Raw genomic sequence first — 10,734 nt, forward strand, 5'->3', positions numbered from 1 at the left:
AATCAAATGCACGGTGTGTGATTCAGATGACTACCTTCCAGGGGTGACCTCTGAAGCGCCCACACACACACCAGCATTACATAACTCTGAATCCTCCACATGCAATATTCATTTGGACGGAGTTGACTGTAAATACAGGTGAAGACACTTACCGCCATCACCAGCTCAAAGGGGTACTTGTACACCCGCACTGGCGACTGGTACTTCTGCACCATGGTGGGGATTACAGTGACACCGACAACCTGAACAGGTAAAGGAAGAAATCAGAGAAGAAAGTACGAGCAATGATCACATCAAAGGCTGCCTTTCACTCACTCTGGCATCATCACAATAAGTGCGCTGAGTGCGATATGACAGCATCTGGCCCTAGAACAGTAAACTTAGTGTGTAATTAAGTTAATGTGCATTTTGGCTGGCTGCTTGAATGATGCCAGGTGCTTGTGTGTGCGTTTGTGTTCTGGCAGGCAGCCCGAAGAACTAGAAAACGATGTACAGTGATGGGCGGCAGAAGGGGACTGTCACTGATCAATGGATGCAGCAGCCCCCCCCCCCCCCACTCATCAAACAGAGGCCACTGCAAAGGCTTGTCAATGCACACTAATGGGAACATACTAAGCTTAGTCCATCTACTGTCTCTGCAGAACCTCAGGTCGCAGCTACACACAAAAACACTCTACGTTATGATAACTAAAAAAGGTGGTGCTTAATCTTTGTAATGTAGACGGCAGATTCTGGAGCAGAGGCTAAAGATGAAACGTGTGAATTAAGGGAATACTAGTCACCTGCACATAAGTTAAGACGCGTGTTTTATTGAATAACACAAAGTGGTGATGAAACAAAGATTATTCTCACTCCTTGAATATTTCCAGAAGTGGGCTTGAATTTCATGTTTGTTTGTTCGGCATGCGGATACATGTCTGTAACTCCTGCAATGCAGTGATAGGAACATGGTTGCTAGTAGGGGGTGAGCTAAAGTCCCAGCACTACTTACAGAAGGATCAGAGGCCTCATTTATAAAGGGATATACGCTAAAAAAAAAAATGGCGTACGCCAGTTTCTACGCAAAGTTTGTGATTTATAAAATACTAACTTGACGGGAAAACGTGCGGTCCTCCACGCAAACTCTAACCCATGCGTACGCACTAAGCACAAAAACGGGAGAGACGAGAAACTGCGACACCGTTGGCAGAAGGAAGAATGGAGAGAAATATGTGGAAATAATACCATAAATAAAATGTTACCTCTCATTTATCATATATGAAGAATTCATTTTCAAACATTGATTAAAGCCAATCTTAAAATGATTAAACAAACGCCTGTTTGCGACTCCTCAGTGCACACAAAAACATAACTTGGAGAAATAAATAAATACGGATATGTTATTGAAAACCACCTCGAATATGTTGTGTTAATGTTATGAAATGTTTTCTCATAAATGATGCGGTAAGCAGGAGGACAGAGTTACGTCTAAACTGACGCCGTGTTGCATTTCTATAGGTTGTTGATACGAGCATGGTTTTATATACTATCACGTTTAATCATGTTTTATGCCGTTCGCCGCCTACTTGATAAGTCGCTCGTAAAACACAGGAGGCATGGAAACTAAGAACACCATGTGGTAAATTGTACAGCTAATATAACACAACACATTAGTTGTATTTCCTTTAACTGGTGGATTATGGATATATAGTTGCTGATCGAAAGCTGGGACACAAACCACCAAATACAAAACATAATTCAGATCCAGACGTCATGACTCCACTCCGGAGGGATTCCCCGATCACTTCTTACAGTCTCTCATCAAGGGGGGGTCTCCAGTCCCCGGTACAAACACACTGCCTGAGGAAGGCTATGTGTATTTTTTTTGTCATGAACCTTTTTCGGACCACTTATTTATTTATTTTGGTGACGATCCGACCTCCATGCTGCTACTCTGGTTCAAACTGCATCCACCAAACAATATGATTTATCTCCACCTCCCCAAAAATAACCAAAATCTGACACTGGCCGTTTCTCAATCTCGAGGATACTGGCTTCCAAGCCAATATTTCAAGGATGCTACGTCATCGAGTGCCGCCGAAGGACTGTTCCAATCTCCAGTATACTTGGAATTCCACCGAGGCCGCGTCCTTGTTTTGGGGGAAATGTCGAGGCTGCACATGGGTAGACTTCGCGTCCTTAAAATCCCCACAATGCTTTGAGCACGGACCAATTTCAAAAACCCTTGTGGAGAATGGCTGAACCGACGCAGCACACATTGAAATGTAAGTATGTAGTGGCGTAGAACATGTGTTGGTAAATTTGTTACCACCATAAATGTGTTCCGTGAAAGTAAAGCAAGTTCATAATTAGATAAACATTGCGAGGTATTTATTTTCGGTAGTTTATGTTGAAACCGTTAGAGAGAGTGGCACACTTGTTAGCCTGTTCCATTCTTCTTCGTTTTCCGAAGCTGTGGCTTGGAAGCATACTTGCTTCGTTTCTGAAGGAAGTGACATCCTCGCGATTGAGAAACACCCTGTTACCTATTTTGTTGCTTTGTACTAGGTACGCAACCTTCCCACGTGAATCCTACGCAAGGCGTTATAAATGAGGCCCCTGGGCAGGAAGACTAATAACAACCGGGCTAGGACAAACAGAATAAAAACAAACCACAGTATTACTCTATATCCAACTAACTGCAATACATATTTACCGTCATGCTTCAGGATCTGTCAGCAACTTCAAAGACACGTCAAAACAAGATAATTACTTTATTATGCGATCTAGGCAGTGGCGTAGTGTAACTAATTACATTTACTCAAGTACTGTAATTTAATTGAGGTGCTTGTTATTTACTTGAATTATTACGTAATGTTCACATTACGTTTTGTAAGGAAATACTCTACTTTGTAATCCATTACATTTGTTATATATTTAGTTACTTTGCAGATTTATTTGGAGTTACTTTATATAGAAATCGACACAAAATGTCAAATTATAATGTATTGTACAGGTTGAGCTACCCATTAATAAGTAAAGTAATGAATATAAACTCAATTCATACCAAGTACAACATTAACGTGATGAACACATTAATCCATCAATAATTAAACACATTTTTTAAACATCTGGTGCTTAAAATGGCCATTTTGAGTAACGAGTGTTTTTACTTTGGACAAATACAAATACTTTTGTATTTTTAAAGGCTAATGCTTTTTTACTTTAGTACAATTTTGAATACAGTACTTTAACGTGTAACAGAGTTTGAACATTGTAGTATTGCTACTTTTACTTAAGTAAGTAATCTGAGTACTTCTTCCACTCTGGTTCTAGGGACTTTAAGTGACACCAACTGTCAACTGGAACCGGCTGTAACGTTGAACAGTTCAAACTAAAACACACCCGTACAAATAACATGTTGAAATCTTTACATTTTATGGCTAACAATTAAACTAAATAAGACGTGTTATTATTTCAACGACTATGACAGGGGATAACGACATTTGCCACGCCGACTTGTTAACGTTAGCTTACACATAATAACAATGTGTGCTAATTGAGACTTTGCCGGCAAACTAGCGTCAATTTATACAATAAGCTGCTAACCTGACATAAATAATATAACTGGTGCTTACCGGTGATTCAAATAAGTAGATAAATAGAGGTTGGTTGATTCTGGTTAGTCGTTGTTTCTTCTGGAAGGGCTACCCGAGCAAACTCTTGCCATTCCCCTTCTCGACTCTTCACTTCACCGGCTACGGGTGAGATGAAGCCAGAAGCTAACAGCAGTTAGCTTTGTTGTGCTAGCTGGCCATGTAGCCGGAGTAAGCAGCTAACAGGATAACCGTGAGACAAGTCCTCCTCACAGACCGACACTGGCAGACATCGTAAGAGCAAAACACTAAGTAGTCCAGTGTTATATCAGGCGTACATGGATGAAGTGTCGGGGCACAGAGGGAGAGTATCTCTGGCTCTCCCCTCCTCTCTCTCACTCATGCCTGTGCTGCCCTGGCTCCGCCCACTTTAACTCAGGGGAGTTATCTGCCGACCACACATCCTCAGGAGAAGCACGCAGAGGAGGAACAAGTACTCAGATCTTGTTCTTAAGTGAAAGAAGAAGTACCAGAGTTAGGAATATTCTGTAACAAGTAAAATCCCTGCAATCAAAAATGTTACTCAAGTAAATGTACAGAAGTATTATTAGCTAAAAGTACTAGTAAAAGCACGGGTGTCCACACTTTTTTCACTGAGGGGGGCCACATAAAAATATTCGAAGGGCTGGGCCACTCACTAGAGGCCAGGTTTATTGCCTCATAAGTGAAGTTATAAGTTAGCAAAATCAATCAAATGTAAGTAAATTATGCTTGACACAACAACAGCCATGACAGCTCTAGGGTTTCATTCATTTTGTTTGCAGCTCATTCCTTAAAACAGAAGCCTTAGATTGCTTATCATGAGAGGAAATAGGAAGGGTATATTTCAAGGTTGTTATGTAAATAAGTTATTGGGCTTTTTTCTTATTAACTTAGATTTGTTAGAAGAACATATTTTCAACTTGAATTGACTGAAAGTGGGCTTATAGGGCCGTAGTTTGGACACCCCTGGTCTAAAGTAAAAAAGTACGTATTGTGTAGAATGCCTCTTATACATGTGTTGTATTATTACATGTATTTGTTTAAAAAGTAACTACAAGTGTCAAATAAATGTTGATAATGACAATAAAGAAATCAAATATATATACATAAATATAAAAAGACAACAAAATGAAAGGAAATGAAAACAGAGCTATATTCTTACTCTGAGTTGATCCATTGGAGTGGGGAGTGTCTGGTTGGCTGGTGTGAAGAAGAATAAGCTCTTAATGTAGTTCAGGAAAGGAGACCAGGTTTTATTGGAGGGGATTATATTGTCATTTCAGCTTGAGGAGAGTGTTTCCAGGTTTGCATTTGCGCAGCGTTGCGTTCACAAACAAACAAAACATCCTCAGACCAGCAGGCCACTTAACAGGCCGGTCCGGGCCTGATGTCCTATGTCAATAAATAATAGTAAATCACATATGGACATTTTTCTGCATAATTGCTACTTTTACTTTCAGTGCATTTTGCTGATAATGCTTCACTTTTACTTAAATAAAATTTGAATGCAGGCCTTGTACTTGTAATGGAGTACTTTTACCCCTTAAGTCATTGTGTTATTTCAGAGAATGTGCCATGGTGAAGTGATGCACAGTTTTTAAGTAGTTTTATCTTGAAAACATATCACGTTTCCAGTGTTATGTTGGATTATTATAATTATTATTCATTCAGTTTTAGTTTTCCATATTGTGTTATGCATTTTATGTATCCTATTTAATCTTTTTTTATAAAGTGTGTTTCTAAAGATTATGGCATGCTTTTGTTTAAGTCCATTCCAAAATTGTATTTCCATTTTAATTCATATTATTTTCATTTGTATTATATTAAATGATCATCATAAGGGGGAAATTGTGTCATACTTGAGCATTTTGACCAAAAATGAAGTTGAGCTTTGACAGACAGTAACATTAAGTTTCATTAATTAAAGAGACAATCCAGATGTTAAGAACTGCCCCTTCATGAAGTTGGAAGAGTCACAGGAGAAACTTTTTTTTCATTTTCATAAACTATCAGAGGCCGAGACATCTCCTAGGGTGACATCTTTAGACATGCCAAATCCTACATTTCCCGTGTTACAACCAACTCCATTTGTATTTGCCTACAAGTGCCCTATACAGACTCCACACCTCCAGGAGTAAAACTCAGGCTTTCTGTTGAAAAAAGTGTTGCCTCCTCGCTGAAATTACCAGCAAAGCATCCTTTATGTGTACATTTTCCTTCTTAAATCATGGAGAGCAATAAGTGACATCAAACACAGCCCTCTCTTTCTTTAAGCGGTTCAGAATCCTAGAGAGTGAAGTGCCCTTGGTGTCTTCTACCCTCAAAAGTGGGTGACCTCAAGATACCAAGCCTCAAAATACCTTGGTGTAATTGGAGACAGTGTGATCCAATTTAGGCCACAGGTAATCAATGCTGCCGTTGAAATATGATCGTGATCTCTGTGCTTTGAAAACAAGCACTGATCCTACATGTGACTTACACACCCGAAACCCAAGACCACTGCTGTAATAAAACTTTAAACAAGAGTCAATTAAGAAAGTTGCTGTGCAAGTATCCCATGAAGTAATAATAGCTGCCCAAAACAAAAACAAAAAACTGAATTGAAGTGAAAAACTCAAACCCATTTACAGTAAGTGGTTCGTACATTGAGACAAATACAGAAGTGATTAGATATGCATGTACAAAATGGTTTACTGATGTTTTATTTGCATTGTTGCAGATAGTGTGCAGATCAAATACGTGTGCACTTGTATGGCTTGAGTTAAATACAACCATGTCCTAATTATTCAAGAGGTTTAGCCGTGATGGCAGTGGCTGATAGCATTAAAGGGCAGGCTAGAGGTAAGCCTACATCCGACACTAATCTCCCACCACACCAAATGTTAAAGAACAACAGCTGTTACATCATAAATGATATTGTATGGTCAGATAGTGTCTGGGCTGCATGGAGAATATGGAGGACGTGATCCACATACAACAAAGTAAACCACCAACCTCTATAAATAGATGTTAAAATATGAATGCAGAACTTGTAGGTAACGGTATAAGATTTTGGAATTGGAATGTTCTTTATCTGAGTAGTATTGACCAATCATGTTGAAGCAGGCTTTTGCCAAACATGTAAACAGTCTGTGTGGAGCAAACAAATAACACATTATCCAAATTCAAACTGGGAACCCATCAGCTATCGTCCACGCTTTTTATTCGCTTAAAGGTGGGGTAGGTAAGTTTGAGAAACCGGCTCGAGATACACTTTTTGTTATATTCCATGGAATGCTCTTAACATCCCGATAGCAATGAATATCTGAAGTGCTTTGACAACAAATCCATAAAAAGAATTCATCTGTGGAAGCCATGGTGCTGTAAAAAGCACGACCAATCATTTTAGCCGGCCCGGCTAAAATAACTGGATGGCCTACCTGCCTGTCAGCCTTCCATCTGTGCACAAACTTATCTCGTGCCCTCATTGGTCATGTGCGCGTTCGTGTGTGTTGGAGGAGGGGCTCTGTAAGGAAGTGGCAGATTTGTTCCGGCTGTGTATTTTCAAATTCTAGCGCACTCCAGCTGGTTTCTCCATTCTTACCTACCCCACCTTTAAAATTAGCTTGTGAACTTGCTACTTGTGACACAATGAGGTCATAGTCTTTGTTCCAACTCAGACTTCCATTCTGGTCAACGTTGCTAATCGGACCCCAAGTCATAATTGACTGTATCGTATGATTTTCATAGAATTCCTCCATTAACGCCAGTAGCAAAGAAAACTCCCCTTTAACGGATAAAAACCTCTAACAGAACCTGGCACAGGGTTGGCGTCCATCTTTATAGACCGGTTACCTCTTGACTCCAGCAAAATCATGATGCTATTCATAGAATTTTGAAAACTGTCGTTAAACTTTTGCACGGCTTGTGTGTGATGACCTGTCCTAAATGTAACCATTTGAGGTCAATGTCTAGCCAAAACTTGCTAGATCAAGAGTTACCATTTAGCAGACAACCTTTTCTAACCTTATACCACTCATTATCAGTGCAAACCCTCAACCTAGATCTAGGGGTATCGTTTAGCTCGTTTGACCATTTGATGAATGTTTCCCAAATCCATGGTGACCATCTAGCCATGACCCTTTAAAGGCTTATCGTTGTCAGGCAAATAGTGGATATTTACCAAAAGTGTTCAATTGTTAACATGAAAAATGCGCCAGTAAACATCACAGATGGATTGAATTGGATTAAACCAAGGTTGCAAAAAGCCCTCATGTTTTGTGTTGTTCAGCGGTTCAGCACTTCCTTAGTTAGTAGTAAGTGAAAATGGATCGTATAAATCATCAAGGCAAATACGATGGTAGTGTAACAACCCAGGTTTGTATACACTTTGGTAATCAACCCTCACATTGTTGTTCAACTTTCATGTAGTCCTTCTCACTTCATTACCTGCACTCTCAACACTACAATAAAGTCATAAAATAATCATCTTATGTAGGCCTGTGGCGCAGTGGACAAATGCATTAGTGTTCGGATCAGGGGGTCACAGGTTCAAACCCCACTGCAGTCAGCATGTCGTAGTGTCCCTGGCCAAGACACTTCGCCCAAAATGGCTCCTGTGGGGATTGTCCACAGTATTGAGTATGTAAGTCGCTTTGGATAAAAGCGTCTAACAAGTATAACATGTAATGTATGTAATAAAGCACAAGTGACCTATTTCTCTGCCCTCTATCCTTGTAGTCTTGTCCTTGGTGTTTGTGTTGGAAATAGCTTACAGACTACGGAGAGGCTTTTGAAAAAAAACAAGATAATAACAGATACAAGTGGATATTCCTTTATAAAAATCATTAAGACTCTTTTATTTAGAATCTTAGGGAATAAAAACGGTTTATAGTTATATATATTTTCAAAGTAGGTGTGCAGAGTTTCATCAAGCAAATATTTAACATACAGGGACCTCTACTGGCCAGTAGATAGAGTTACAACAAATTGCAACTGCTTGGCTGCTGATACTCTTTTATATTTACATTTTCTCTCCACCCCAAAAGAACAAATGAAACTATACAAAGCTGCAGATTTTTTATCACAAACAACAAATTGTCTACTTCTCTACAGTTGAGAAGCCACACATTTATAATGAACCAGAGCTGACATTATACTGTGTTATCAGCCTATTTTAAAGACAATATAATTAATATTTTATATAATTGCTCATTTGTTGTCAAACTGATGTTCCCATATTATTATTACTCACTCTATATCTCTCTAATCAAGGGTCAGCACCAGGTAAAGATCAAATACAGCTTCTGCATTCATGTAAACATGGTCTGTCTTTATTTATCATTAACCTAATGGACCAATTTCTGGATTTAGGGCCAGTTAGGTCCAGACATGGTTAAGTGAATAAATAGTTTTTCCAATCAGATGGTTTGTCATGACATTTATTACATAGTTTTGTGTAGTTTCCAGGGTCAAATTGTCAGAGTCAGTCCATAGCTATCAAGAACACAAAACAGTTATTTAGCCCCTCTGTCCTGGGGGTTGTCAACATGGATGTTAAAATCACCAACAATGACTAGACGGTCAAAGTCAATACACACTATAGACAGCAGTTCAGTAAAGTCATCAAAAAAGCTTGCACAGTATTTGGGTGGTCTATAGATATTTAGGAACAGAGCTCAGAGGAGCATTTCAGCTGAAGGGCCACATATTCAAAAGAATCAAAGTTTCCATAAGATGTCTTCCTGCATTGAAGGGAATCATTGAACAGAATAGCAACTCCACCTCCTTTCTTATGCATTCTTTCCTGACTCATAAAACTAAAGTTGGGAAGGGTTGATTTGATAAGAACAGCTGCACTGTTATTTTGTTCAATCCAAGTTTCCGTTAAAAACATAAAATCAAGATTGTGCTCAGTGATAAAATCATTGATTAAAAATGTTTTTCCTGCCAAAGACCTGACATTTAATAAAGCTAGTTTAAGTTTGTTAAACACACTATCAGTCATGTTTTTTGTGACAAGCTGTGGCTGACATGTAATCACTGCTAAATTAGATAAACTCACACAAACGTTTGAGTGCTTCCTGTTTCTAAGATGATTCACCGCTCTTAATCTATTACCTATCAACACATCGGCAAAGCTACTGGCAGGCAGGGCCCCGGCATGTCCTGGAAAGAGTTGAGAGTGCCATACGCCCTTGAGCCTGGACCCAGCACATATCAGTTAGAGTTTGCTGCGTTTTGTACACACACATTGTTATCAGGCTTCGGTGACCGCAGATGCTGTCTTGAAGGGGAGGGAGGTGGTTGACGTAGGCACGGTGATGAAGACGGGGGAGATGGTGAGCGTCTCTGCTTCGGTGATTGTGGTGGGCGTCATTGAGGGGCGGGGGTAAAGGACATGCTGCCAACCCTGGGTATCGCCTTCATGCGGTCATTGATATCCAGGAAGGACTTGGTGCCAACCCTCTGTATCTCCTTCATGTGGTCGAACTCCAGGAGGGTGGGCGAGGGTGAAAGGGTGACCGGAGAGTAGAGAGAGCTGGGGGGTGAAGGATTAATAATAATATTATTATTACTGTTATTTTTTATCATTGCTCTACTACAGTCAATGCACTTTCAAATAAAATGCCATAAATATTATCAATACCAAAACACAACCACCAGAGGGCCTACATAAAACAAAACACAATGTAACTCACAGTGACTTCCAAAAACGGATTCTTCACAAATCAAATCAAATAAACAATATTTTTTGCATTTATGAATGTTTTCAGAGCAGTTTGTACACAAATATTGAGCCAAATGTTGGCATAGAGAGGTCGGTTTAAATCAAGCAGTAAGCACTTGTACCTTTACATTTGAAAATGTAAATATTGTCACAATATGAAGAGTTCTGCAGTCTATCAATATCTTGCTGTCCACTTGTATTTCACCATCAGGCAACATGGCATTGATGGTGACACAGAAGCATCCTGCAGGTGTGTGAGAGCAGAGAGCAGCAGCAGGAAGTGGTTTTCACAGTCTGACAAACGGAGCAAACAGGAAGCACAGCCTCGCCTCAACAGGAAACTGATCTTAACAGTCAACAGTCCACACACCCACAGGTATCTGATTACAAGTGCACTTTATTACCTAT

At 39.7% G+C, this 10,734-nt stretch overlaps 1 protein-coding gene across 1 annotated transcript in view; it reads right to left on the minus strand.

Annotated features, from left to right (window-relative positions):
- The window catches only part of si:dkey-237i9.1 (SEC14-like protein 1), a 49,264-nt gene extending 45,268 nt beyond the window's left edge, over positions 1 to 3,996 (minus strand). The window contains 2 exon segments of the mRNA XM_034240362.1: positions 153 to 242; positions 3,618 to 3,996. Of these exon segments, the coding sequence (XP_034096253.1) occupies positions 153 to 215 (63 nt within the window). The 5' untranslated portion in view covers positions 216 to 242; positions 3,618 to 3,996.
- Between the last annotated feature and the right edge of the window lie 6,738 nt (positions 3,997 to 10,734).

This window comes from Gymnodraco acuticeps, unplaced genomic scaffold (assembly GCF_902827175.1).
Source record: "Gymnodraco acuticeps unplaced genomic scaffold, fGymAcu1.1, whole genome shotgun sequence".
Classification (NCBI taxonomy): domain Eukaryota; kingdom Metazoa; phylum Chordata; class Actinopteri; order Perciformes; family Bathydraconidae; genus Gymnodraco; species Gymnodraco acuticeps.